This window comes from Trachymyrmex cornetzi, unplaced genomic scaffold (assembly GCF_001594075.2).
Source record: "Trachymyrmex cornetzi isolate Tcor2-1 unplaced genomic scaffold, Tcor1.1 scaffold320, whole genome shotgun sequence".
NCBI classification, from domain to species: domain Eukaryota; kingdom Metazoa; phylum Arthropoda; class Insecta; order Hymenoptera; family Formicidae; genus Trachymyrmex; species Trachymyrmex cornetzi.
The window spans coordinates 958100-972205 of NW_017297898.1; the positions used below are offsets into that span (position 1 = coordinate 958100).

The 14106-nt window shown below is 35.8% G+C and overlaps 1 protein-coding gene across 9 annotated transcripts in view; it reads right to left on the reverse strand.

Annotated features, from left to right (window-relative positions):
* Window positions 1–8096, reverse strand: part of dlg1 (MAGUK family member discs large 1) — a 379146-nt gene extending 371050 nt beyond the window's left edge. For 4 of the 9 annotated variants that reach the window (XM_018509886.1, XM_018509884.1, XM_018509885.1 and 1 more), the window contains exon 1: window positions 7426–8093. In XM_018509886.1, coding sequence (XP_018365388.1) covers window positions 7426–7846 — 421 coding nt within the window. In that variant the 5' untranslated portion in view covers window positions 7847–8093. Of the gene's footprint in view, window positions 1–7425 lie in introns of all 9 variants that reach the window. The other 5 variants (XM_018509879.1, XM_018509878.1, XM_018509880.1 and 2 more) reach the window with 4 other exon arrangements.
* Window positions 8097–14106: the final 6010 nt, after the last annotated feature.

Here is a 14106-nt window from a genome sequence, read left to right on the forward strand (position 1 = left end):
CGAGCAGACGCTAAAAGGCAAATTTAGTTGTATATACCTAAATTAATATGACACGTCGAAATTGTTATGTGGGTGTGGATAATTAGCCGTATTCCATCTTGCTGTATACATCTCTGTGAATTATTTCCGCAAAATTCATTGAATTTTGCATGTATGTATGCGTTATCTCTATTATGTATGAAGTATAATACACACCCATTGGACGTAGCCAAGGGAGGAAGGCAGGGGGATTAATGCTTCAATTTTGAAATCTTGAAGAACAAAATAATATTTAAAAAATTATAATAATATATATTTAAATATATAGATATATTTAAAAAATTATACATTTATGGACTATGTTTAATAATGAGTATTCACAAGAAATTAATTTTGGAAAAAGAGAAAGAATTGGAGGTGAAAATTATAAAAGGATTTTCTGAGAATCAAAGACGACTAATGTTACAAATTAATTTTTTTAGTTAAAAAAAAGAATCAGTTTATTATTTTAAGAAAAACATTAAATAAATTAGTAAATTAAGTATATGTAATTCTGTGATTTTTTTTACCTGCTAATAATTAATTAAAAATAATATGAAACAAAATCAATTCATACCACTCAGCTATTTCCACCCCCCCCCCCATTCAAAAGTTTCAATTCTAATTTGCCCCCGCCTCTCTCTCTCTCTCTCTCTCTCTCTCCCAAACAAAATCCTAGCTACATATACATGCACTCATTTGTAATAACAAGAGGAAACAAAAGTAAAAAATTTCTAAAATAGATTCGTTACGTTTTGTTTGAAGTTGTTATCAATAATATCTGCATTTAGAACAGAAAACAGTTGGCATACGAGAAGATTTGCAACAAAGGAGATTGTTCCTTATAATGAAGCGTAGAGATAGTCTTTAGAGGAGCGTGGAGGTTGTGTGATGTTCGACAAGACAGAACGAGTTTGTTCGCGAAAGTGACGGCAGCGTCGAACAAGCACCGCTAATTGCTTTGTAGAAAGGGGGAGAGAGAGAGAGAGAGAGAGAGGAGGGGGGGGAAAGGGTGGAAAGGAGGGAGAGAAGGAGTAAGTTAATTGGCGCAGTTAGTTTAGTAAGGATCGAAACTTAGAAGTGAATATAGCTTACTGTGCGATGTGGTGAAATATAGGATTCCCCGCAATTCCTATCGGTTTTTAATGGTCATTAGATTCTTCTAACGCACGGCTTTGAATCAATTTTTCCTTAACGAAAATTTTATCCGATTTATTCTTTACTTTTTCGATATCTAAGCTTATATATCGAATCTATCAATCAGTATTTTCAAGCTTTGAGTTTCAGAAAACTTAAAATTAAATCTTAATTGAGATAAATTTAAAATTAAATCCATAAATTTATTCTCAATTAATTCGAATTCTATTGAGAAATACGTTACGACCTTTCAATAATTTTATTAGAAACAAAGAAATTTTAATAAACAAATTTGGTGAAGAAATCAAAGGTTGACAGGTACATTGTATATATAAAAAGCTCTACATATATAAAGAAAACTATACACGGTACTATACAATATTCATGTCCAACAATAGATATTAATGTCCAAAAAACTTGTTTTTTGTAACGTATACAAATTTTTAGGAATAATTCAAGATTTATAAATAATAAATTATTCTTTGTATTACAGCAACAAAATTATGATTTTAATATAAGATCCATTAAAAAAAGAGCATACTTTTCATTTTCATACTATGTGTAATTAAATGTGTATACAAGATTTAATTAATTTAATTAATTTCGAGAAATGACAGGAAAGGAGAGGAAAAGAAGAGGGAAAAAATGGCTTTTTCTATGTAATTAAAAAATAATATCAACATAAAATAATACCAACTTTAAACAAATGTAATTAGATTAATACATTGATGTATATGTGTGATGTCCGTCTTTACATTTCTCCATAATAATTTTAATTTTCAAAATGCAATTCTGAAATCTGTGAGACATGATGACTAATTGCAGAAATTTTCGCAGGAAATTTTATGATGCGTCTGAATAAGACTAGTGAGAATTCTCGGATGTAAAATTATAACTTTTGAGACGGGGAGATCCTGCGCGGATAATCGAAAGTAGCTCGTAAATTGCTTTTCTCGGCGAGCTTCTTTCGACCATCTTCCGTGCATTTAATCGTAACAGCAACGAATAATAGTCGCGCCTAATGTTCTTTAAAAGTTTTTAGAGAGTGATTTTAGAAGTAATTCGGCCATGAAATTGTAGGAACATAGAAACAATTACCGTCAATTTAATGTTCATACAAATGAAAGAACCGATTATACAAAAATATAATAAACAGTGTTATACATAATATTTAAATAATTTACTCAAGATAGTTTACGTGTTGAAAATTTCAAAATTTCACTCATTGTAGAAAATGCGAACAAATGTCTCGTCTATCCTCAGATGATGTAATTAACATTTTATTGCAAATTTACAAACAACGGAAAATAATATTTTCTTACTGACAATTATTTTATAAATCTTGTCTTATAAAAACAGAATATCCTCGTGTTTCTCTGCAGTATAGTATATGAAGAACTTTAAACATTTCGTCAGAATATACACGCAAGATAGCGGTTAAAATTAAAACCGAGGCAAACGTTTGAAATCGGTGCAGCCTTTGTCCTTTGACTATGAAAGTACTGAAATAGCTTTTCCAGCTTTCCCAGCTTTTCCGGGTATCTCAATTACGTTTGTTGAATATCGTTCTCAACATGATTATTTGCGAAAGATTATTTTTTAGTAACAAATACTAATAAACATTTATAAACATATCAATCACATTTCCAACTGCACTACCCTTTGATCATAATGTTTTAATTTTCTTTGTTAACTGATATGTTGCGTTGTTTATTTCATAAATAATTGTTTTTGGATCGAATCTATAATCAAAAGAATATTTAAATTTAAATCAATTTCTACGTCTTATAATGAATAGTATTAATGAATAGTGAAAAGTACATTATTATTTCGCAGATAATTGTGAAATTCCCTTTTAATATAACATGTCACGTACGCAGAACGCGTGTTGAGCGGCTTCAGGAAGAGACTTTTTTAATTATACTCATTAGTACAGCATAGCGACAGACACTGGTTCGCCTAACTACCTTTATTTTCACGAAATTACGGCACACACACATACCAGATACATATATATTCAAAATTACGAAAAGGCATATCTCTTTTGTCAGTCACAATCGTTTAATAGCATCTAATTGGCTCGAATCTTTTTCAAGCAAAGTTTTGCTTCAGTAAAAAGCTTCGAATAAAAAACAGTACCCGAATAAAAAACTTTCATCAAAGAAAAGGATTATATTAAGGTTTGATAGACGAGACTATTTTATTGCAAAGATATATCCAAGAAACTGAAGTTTTCCTCTGTTTTTCCCTTTATAACGCTTCCTTCCAATTACCGTATCAACCGTACAATTCCGCGATCTGGGAGAAAGGTAATATACTCAACTCAAAGTGCAATTGATTCCGAGATATCACATACCGTCTAAATTATTTTCAGTTAGAGGACCTTGTATCTACGGAAAAATTGCGTCCTGGGGCAGAACGCGCCGTTATTATCACAAAAGTCCGAAACTTTTTTCCGATCTTCCTTCTTCTGTCTTCTACTTTCTCAACGTGTTCTTCCGTTCCATTTTATCTAACCCCTCTGTGTCCCCGCGGGACAGCTGCAGGCTGGATGGAAGATAATAAACTAGAAACAATACGGCGGCCACCGTTCCAACACAACACGAACATGCTTTCAGCTTTAAAGCGCGATATCGCTGAGTCACCGTTATACCGTTATACCGTACGCAAGGAGAACTATTCCATAACTAGGTCGTACGTGATGCATATACATGCACGTGAGCGTGTTGGTGTCAGTGCGGCTACGGACTGATGTGAGACAAAGAGAGAAAGGAGACAATCTGACAGACAAGAGGTTCTTTTCTCTCCTCATCTGTCGTTCTATCCGAAAAAGCTTTGCAGATTTTAGTTACACACATCGCTGTGAAACTAGCAGACACGCAAAAGCGCGCCTTTGTCGGCACGACTGAGGTGATTATTCAAGAAAAATAAAAAATTTACTGAACCTCTTTTCGACTTATTTGTTTTTAACTCTAGTAATATTCGGATCCTTCCTCTTTTTTCTTATTGCAATCGCGATAACAAATAAAATTGCACGTACAGCGTGAAAAATGAAAAATATGTCTTTAACCCTTACCGTACTAATATGGGTAACTATAGTGACCAAGCGATTCCTGCTCGTGCAAGTTTCTTTGAGTTTTTCGGTAATTATAAATTATACTACATTTTATTATTTTCCAAAATAAAGAGTTAATATTTATTCTAAAAAGTTGAAAGTATGTTCGTAAATTTTTAGAGATTTTTTGAATTATTTTGAAGAGGTGAAAAACGAGAAGAGATTTGAAGTGATCCTTGGTGATATGGATGAGGCACCAAATTGTGTGTGTGTAGATGGTACAGTAAGGGTTAATCGACTAAAATCAACATATCTAACACAAACTTAAATAAATTCTCAGTTAATACCTTCTTTAAATTCTTCCATAATTAATTAATCCCCTACTGGCTAAATTGAATTGTGAAGATTTAGTTAACATTTTGATTGTGAATTCTGGTATTTTAATCTGTAAGAAATAAATAAAAATAAAATACAATTCGATCATTATCCATTCGATGACAATAAAACGTTAAAATTTTCACACGTATGCAAAAATTTTCTCAAATTTTTATGTAGTTCGAAATACAATACAAAAATCTGTACTGAAGCTCAAAGACCCAGATTGTTGAGAGAAAATGCAAAATTCCACATGGCTGACGGAAGGTTAAATATTAACTATCCTCAGTTCGTTTTACTGTGTATGCTCACGTAATAATCTACAGGAGTCTACATGAATAGACACAAATTAATCCTGTTATTGTAGACTAAAGTCGACTTTCACTTGAATACTAGTAGTAAGTAACTCTCGTCGCCGTCTGTTAATGTACGTACTTGAAAGACTAATGCTTGCTAAGCTTCAGCTGTGTGCTAAGAACGACTGTTACAATAATCCGACAATGACTCGCTCATCTGTTAAACTCCGTCTTGCACGGTAACATGTGTTAGCGTCTCGTATGCTATCTCATAGCGTTTTCCAGTTCAAGACTGCCATGATGAAAAGCCAGTTAACATTTGCTATTCACGATCTGAATCTCTAAGATAAATAACAATCAGAAAGTTGCTGAAATTAAATAGCTGTTACTTTAATGTGTAACGTGCATGAAATGAATTGAATATTATACTACATAAAAAAAACCTGTCATTTTTATTAGAATATAAATAAATATAGTTACATAAACTTGTATAAATTTGTTTGACTGCTCAATAATATGTACAGTGAGTGCAAAAAATATTCGTACAGAGAAAATATTTAAAAAAAAATTTTATTTTTAAAAAGTAAATATTATCCAACGAGAAATGAGTCATCGAACTGATATCGACTCAATATCGATACGATGATTTCAACAGCAATTTGACGTCTGTTCGACATTTAATTGACAATCATTTCTTACTAGGTAATTAATTTATTCATAAAGAATAAAATAGACTGTATGTTTCTTAAAATTATATATACCAAAAAGATGTATATTAATTATAGAAAATATATCATCCGAAAAATAATCGAAAATTAAAAATTGTATTGTTTGGATGCTCGAAAAGTATTCGTACAGTTGAGAAATTTAGCTTCTAAAATCAGAAATACATACAAAGCTAGTTCATGTTAGAACAGAATGTATTAATTGTATAAAATTACTAATTAATGTTTATTTTCTAAAAATAAGACTTTTTTTCTAACAAATTTCCTTGTACGAATACTTTTTGCGCTCACTGTATACGTTCTTGAAATGATAATTTGAGATTTCATAAATCGAGATACTTTTAAAAATTACTGAATACATTTTCTAACATTAGTAATTGTAACTGTATCTTTGAAAAATTTCGGATAAATTTCTTTCGTAGAAATGACTGCCTATACCGAGATCTTTTGAATATATATTACTGATTGTGAGTCATGTAATCAACCAAAAAATTTTCATATTTATTATATTTATTTTTATAAATTTACATATAAAGATATATATTGCTTTTTTACTACATATTCTTAAAAACCAAAGTGATGTTTTTAATTTATTTCATTCCGTTCACATTTATAATAAAACCACAACTATTAATTTTAGATATTTCCCGATTGTCATTCCATACATCATCATCATTAGTTTAACATATCGAAATTGATTTTTCAAGCTTTCGCGAACATTTAGACGAACGGGGGAAAGGCCTTGTGCTGGTCACGGGACAATAACAACGTCGCATAAAAGCCGCGTGTAACAAACTCCGCAACTCGCCATAATATAGTCGCGCGGCTCACGGTTGGCAGATGAAGGGCGTTGATAAATACCATACAACAGTTCGTTGGCAACTCCCTTTATGCGCGAATCGCACCACAAACGGAAGTTCCATTTGATTTTCCAACAGACATTATCGTGCGGCGCGCGTCGATCGGACTGTACTACTTTTTATAAATCTTTTTTATTATCCGCACAATACTGCTCTGAAATGCACGAGCGCGCCTCATCCATCACTGTCTCATCGATAATATTTCCTAACGAGCGAACGCTCCACGTTTTGGCTGCATCACGACACGTACTCGACAAAGTTTTCTTATGCTCTTGCAATATGCCGGGGCCGCATTACCGTAGCAAGATCGAAAAACGGAAGTGCAAGAACTTTTTGAATTTATGGCGGAGAAGCGACTGGAATCGAAGTAGGTCATGTTCCAGGATAGTTCGTGAGAAAGGAGAATAAACGAAACAAGCTACTTGTGTACTCGACGTGCTATGACAATTGTATGTCGATAATTTCCGTCATACATTATACTGCGACGTGTTTTGCATTTACCAGCATTCTACATATCAGCAACGTTTAGTCATATTTCAAGCTATCGAGAATGCGAGGGAGTTGTATCAGATTTCTTTCTTTCGAAACGATTTCTCTTATTATCGCGCGTAGGTGTTTTCGCGATAAGAACAATAGAAGTCAGGCACCGTCTGCTATATTCCGTACAATTCCTGTAAAAGTTTCATGTCTTTGCTTCCATTCCCTATGGAGCACGAAACTTTTCCAAGAAACTTACATTCGAGCAGTTGAGAGACTTTCGAAAAGCGCGAATTAACAAAAAATGAGCATAATGCGGTTGATAGTTTGAAGTAAAAGGATTAAAATCCTTTGTCTCTCAAACAACGCAAAATTATATTCTACAAAATTTAACGATTTTCCGATATTAAAGAAATACGTTATTTAATTGAAAAATCGGTCCGATAAAAGTAACTGATAAAGAGACATGAAAAACACTCTACCTTCTTTTGCCTGAACGTATCCGTGCACTTCGCAGTAACTTCCGGCCGGGCCAGCCGCTCCAGGAGTGTCCAACGTGAAGAGGGTATTGGCGGAAGAGCTGACGCCGTCATCGGACATCGTCTGTAACAAGCTGGTAGCCTGCGACAGGGTGCGTTGCTGCTGGTGATGCTGGTGGTGATGATGATGGTGCTGCTGCTGTTGCTGCTGCTGCAACTGCATCTGCTGCTGATGCTGTTGTTGCTGCTGTGCGAGCATCTCTTCGTGCCGACATTTCGAGCAACGACGCATCTCAGAGCGGACGCGCAGCAGCCAAACCATGCCGAAAAGCGCCATAGCAACCTCGAGACCCGCTGACCTCGATGGGTGCTTCATGCTCGCGGGGTCAAGGTCATCGAGGCTCCGGGAGCCAGCGCGACACATATCACCGACTTCGGTGCGGATTTGTTCAGCTCTCTTTCTTTCTTTCTGCACCTTCTTCCCTCCCCTCTCTTTAACGCGCGCTCCTAATTTTATAGGATTGCGATTGTAATTAAACAAACATGGAATAATGAGTGCCGATGTCTTTCTTAAATTGCGTCATCGACATTACTTTTATGTTTCTCCTTCAATCTTGTGATATACAGAATTATTAGGCTCTCATTGGCAGTGGATCGTTATCCTCGAGAAACGATTACTTAAATTAGAATTGAATCAGAATCTCGTCTAATTTCATAGTCCGTTGAATACTAACCATTATCGCTTATTGGACTTTACTGTTTCTCAAGAGGGATCAGTGTTCACATTGGCAGCTTCCGATATTTGTCGCGTAGTATCCTCCTTCCTAACCTGATCTCAAAGTTCTTATCGCGGTGTCGACGTTGCTACGCTACAGAGAAGTAATTTCACTCGTTACGAAATAGTCGGAATCAATGGACGATCTCGTTGGCTTTATTTTTCGACGATTTCATCCGGTAGGAATTCCGAATTAATAATCCCTGTTCTGCAAACGTCTCGCCGGAGGTAGAGACAGCTTGACACTTAATATTTTTCGTGAACTTATTTTGATAAGCATGTCCCGCAATTTCGGACAAAGGATATTCAATAAAACGTACGCGACTAAATTACACCGATTCTTCTTTCTCGTACCGTTCTCAAACTCATAAAGCTCGACTTATGGATGACCAAAAAATGAGCACATGATGGGCAAGGCACCGTTCTTTACGAAGACTGGTCGAAGAGTGTCTGAGCAATGGATTTGATATCGATAGATCAGAATTTTATGCTTTTATATGAAGGAACTATCTCTTACGTCATTTTATAAATTTTTCCAAATTTTTAAAGATTTAGAATCATTCAGTAATTTTAAAGATCTGTAAACAAAGCTAGTTCGTTCTGTTTAATCAATTCTTCTGCAAACTGAAATATTAACAACTCATTTGAATACAGGCAGTTCCATCTGGCGGTTTATTTTATTCGTTCTTTGATAGACGCTTATCCGATCAGAAGAAAAATAGCTGGTAATCTCTTGATTAACAATCCGCTTTTCTTTCCAGAAGAGCGAGAACGAATTCTTTGAGCTTGAGGGTTCGTGTAAATATTAGAGCGAATCAACCAAGACACCAGTTTTTTCGCGTATTAACGGAAAGAATAAAGATAATCGATACTGCCTTAATACGGAAGGAAGCTAAGCGATTGGTCCCGGGCGCACCTCGACGATGATGATACTTTTATAAAAGTACAAAAGACGTCCATCTCCGAATGGTGGAGAATGTAGATCCTCCCATATTTCTCATGAATTATTTCGTAATTACTGCCCGCTTCCAGATCGTACCTTGCTCTTCCGATTTTCAGTGATCGAATTCTGTCCCTAGATATCGTCTCTGGCGATTTCTGTCATCCCCATTTCTTCTTCCATTAGACTCCTCGTGGTCCATCGAGCTATGTAATGCTGACGTTCCTACTTTCTCTCTTTCTCTTTTTCTCTCTTGATAGCGCCGCACTGGAAACGCAATTCCGTCCCATCGGGACGTGTACTTTCGATCGCGTGGTTGTCTCACCCCTCACGCATGAGTGAATTTCGCTCGACGTTCGTCCCCGATTGACGGGAAAGCGGAATAGATGCGGGGATGGAAAAGCGTTCGATATAACGGTCAACTTACTTCTTTTTCGTATCTTCTTTCTATGCGTGATATCTGAGAGCAAACGGTAGCTTTTCGGTCATACGTAATTCTTTCTTCAAAATCCCGAAAAAAGATACGCTTGACAATCGTGGTGACAGCGGGAAATTGGACACACTCGGGCAAATGGATCCTGCTCTTGCGATTGGAGGATTTAGCTAAAACGGAACCCTCATGTGAAGTAGACTGCTTGGATTCAAACAGCAGCTCGTTATCAATTCCTGTCGAGTCCAAGTCTGACTGAATGGGTTCACTTCTGTCAAACTGTCGATGTACGTTCGCAGAAGCTCCAACAACCCGTATTTCAGCGACGATTCGACTTTAATGACGAAGGGTAATATTAATTTCGTCAATTTATTCACGACTTTATTTTACGATTACCTCGCAAGTTAATCATGCAAACCTCAAGATAAGAATTTTTTTTTAAATACGTTTCCAAATCCTATCTCCGCTTCTATTAATCTTTAATTTATCTGTCTCTATAACTTACTCAGAATCCTCTCGAATAGAATCGATTAGTATCATCCGCATGTCGCTTCGTGCTTTTCCAAATAAATGATATTTGCCACTGAATATCACATGAAAATCGATTCTTCTCAACAAAGAAATCCTTTGGACGAGAATTTGCAAGTACTCCTCTTCCTGGAAAAGCGACTACTTCACTCGGTACGCATGAACGGATGAAGCGTTATTCCGAGAATGCAGCAGTCCGGGTTGATATCCGGCGATAACGTGGCTTTCCGGACGTGAAAAGGAGTTTCAAGAGGTTTGCGGGTGAAAACCATTGGTGAAGAAGGCTCGATAAGTGACCGGTTTCTTTTTCTTCGGGTCGTCGGTTCGGCCGCGATACTTCCCTTTTGGAAATCTCTGCAGCCTTAGATTTCCGGTCGATACTTCTCCAGTCTACCCTAGAAAAGTCGTGGAAGAAACCTTCGAGCGTTACCGATGCGAGAGAAGCGCGGTCGATTTCGTTCGCGAACTCGATGCTCGCTCGAGGAGAATTTTTCAATGAGCTCCACTTTTGCAACGACGGTTCTCTGAATAGCAGACTAATCGATCCTTCTGTGCATTGATTGATAATCTACAATACCGTGTTTTTCACTTACAGTCGCGAAATTGCTGGTCGTCATCGGTGGAAAAATTTCATCAATTATATAATATTAATGATTGCATAAAAAAAAAAACGTTTTTTGTTCTCTCACGTTTGTTTCGATAGAATTCAAATCTTATTCAGATGATAATTTCCTTTTATTTTTTAAATTAATAAGCAAATATGAAGTAAGAACATTAATAATTCATTAATAACGCAGAAGAAATAAATAAGCTTCAGCTGAATAAAATCTGTAATCTCTATCGATCACGTCAATAACCTATTTCATTGAACATTGACAGTGTAACAGTAGAATAAAATGGTCCATCTCTGGAACGGGCGATCGTAAATACAGATCGCGTCTAATAAAACAGGGATGCCAGCTAAGTTGCAGAAATCGACTTCGTTATAAAAGAAAAAAAAAAGAGACAGGAAAAAAAAAGAAAGAAAGAGGAAAAGAGACCGAGAGAGTATTTCCCGCGAAATGGCTATAAATTGCGACTGGGAACGCGGTACAAAAGAGACGACAACGACAGCAATGATGGGGTTGTGCGCCGAGCCGAGTGTTCGAAGGGGTGAAAACACTTGTGCTCTTCGAGCACTGACGCTGCTGGCAACTGCTGCTCTTCGTTAAATCGAAGTAGAAAAGCGAGAGAGAGAGACAGACAAACAGACAGAGAGAGAGAGGGGGGGGGAGAGAGAGAGAGAGAGAGAGAGAGAGAGAGAGAGAGAGAGAGAGAGAGAGAGAGCCTTTCCGTCTTGCAAGACGGTGCTCGGGTAATTAAAAACTTGTGTAAATTCCATTTCATACGCCACCATTCGTCCGCGACGCGTTAATCCATTTCACCATGTTATATCGCTACCAGCGAGGGCGGAAGCAAAAACACGGTAAATCGAAGCATCTAGAACCGCTACCGCACGCTCGCCGATTTTACATGGAGATTTACTGGGTCTGCGTTACTCGCGTTACCACCCACGACGAGTTGAATAGCTCAATAACTGTCGGGTTTTCCCTTTAGTGTCGGTGCTCGCGGTGATTAAAAACGACGCTTGCCATGGCTCCGCGAACGAAGTGTATTGCGATGAGCCATATATTGAAGTGCCTCTATACTATCATCAAATAAAGCGCGTCACATAAAGCAAACGCACAGCGCGATACGTACATTTTTACACGGTACATTTAATATATTTTAATCTTCGTGCAGCGCGTATGTATGCATTCGTGGATTAATATGAACAAAATTTCTTGTTTTCGTTTAAATCTCTCTTATTTATTTAGTTCTATTTATATTTCTATTCATTTTTTCTGACGTTTTAACGGCCCTCAACGTATTATATGTATATTAAAGAAAAAAAGACACGATGACAAAATTATAAAAGTAAAAACCTTTATATGTGGAATTAATGTGCACAGTTAAATAAACTATTTTATAATTATTGTAACCGTACACGGAAAAAAAAGATTAGCTGCCATAGCTAAAAATTAGGTTTGGCAGTTAATTCAATAGCATTATATGGACATCTAATGTTGTGTCTGCGAGGTCTAATTTCCATTAGCTGTGAAGCCTAAATATTATCATTGTAACAGACAAGCATTTTATGTCGATGTATTGATCATTGCAGCAAACGTCTTTTGTATAGCAGACAGTTTGGTAGCAAGTACAATTTCAGCAAACCATATTTACAGTGAGTACAAAAAGTATTTGTACAGAGAAAATATTTTTTAAAAAAACTTTTTTTTTTTAAATTAAATATTATCCAACGAGAAATGAGTCATCGAATTGATGTCGAATCGATATCAATACAATGATTTCAACACCAATTCGACGTCGATTCGACATTTAATTGATGATCATTTCTTGCTAATGAACAATTTAGGTAATTAACAATTTATTCATAAAGTATAAAATAGACTGTATGTTTCTTAAAATTATATATACCAAAAAGATGTGTATTAATTATAGAAAATATATCATCTGAAAAATAAGCGAAAATTAAAAGTTCCATTGTTTGGATGCTCAAAAAGTATTCGTACACAGTCGAGAAATTTAGCTTATAATATCAGAAATACATGCGAAGCTCATTTGTACACGGAGAAACTTTTGTATTTAAAATTACTATAATGTAGTAGTAGCTGCGGTCTTCATGTAAAATTATAAGTTTAAATGTTATAGTTATTTTTTTAAAAACAATAATATAACGTAATTTTTACACTTTTTCATAGTAAAAATTTTTTATTACAAAATCAAATGTACCTAGCGAATTTTGTTTGCGTACCATAGTAAAAATTAACTGTTTTTATGTTAGAATATGGCTTACAAAATAATCTTTATTTATGTGATAAAAATTAGTATTACCATAGTAAAAGTTAAGTCGGAAACATGTTGTGAGAGTCTATCGAAAATACAAGACATAGTAAAGTGTAATTTAAAATTGTATTAAAACTTAATATAAAATTTTCTCCGTGTATATGTTGGAACAGAATGTATTCATTGTATAAAATTGCTAATTAATGTTTATATTCTACAAATAAAACTTTTTCATAAAAAAATTTCCTTGTACGAATACTTTTTGCTCTCACTGTAGCTATGGTGTAGAGACAATTTTCTTTTACACGTACATATCCGATAACTATGACAACTAACTTTATATTGCAAAATAAATTGATCCTTAACAAACAGATACTTTGCTATCACGTCCTTATATTAGCTACAGCAGCAAATTCTCTATATGTATTAACAAATTTCACAGCTATAGTAGCTAATGCAGTTTCAGCTAATCAGAATTAGCTGTAGCCAGAAACATTTTTTTTCCGTGTAAAATAATTTCTTCAATAGTGTATATTAATTCATTCAACTGTGTACACTAATTCTATTTTATATATATATATAAATTATAATTGTCAACTTTATAGTTGCTACCACTATGTTTTTCTCCGAGTGTACATATTGGAGTGTACGTGAGAGTAAGGTATGTCGTTTCAAACATACCGAATAAACGACAAATGTGGATGAACAAATTTCCATGGGAGGAACTCATTTTGGCAGGTTATCCTTCCGCGCGTACCTGATATATCGATTTAACGGGGAGCCGATAAACCGCGGACGAATGCGATTATGTCGGAAATAATGCAGCAGGCGGCTCGATGACCGCGCGCTCTCGATACACGACCGTGAGGCGGCCAGGGTGACCAGGGTGGCCAGGGCGGCCAGGGCGGCCTCGGCCCCGGCCGGTGCAATAACGCACTCACGAGGGTTCGTTGAAAATGGGTGGGAAAAAAAAGGCCGGTCGATTGAACGAGAGAGGCTTGATACATTGCGCTCGCGCGATGATTACGCAGGCCGATCGTATTTCTTCGCGGCAAAATGTCCGAGCGTAATTTCGCAGGCGCGTAAATCATCGAAATTGAAATTGATGAATCATTAGCCCCCCCC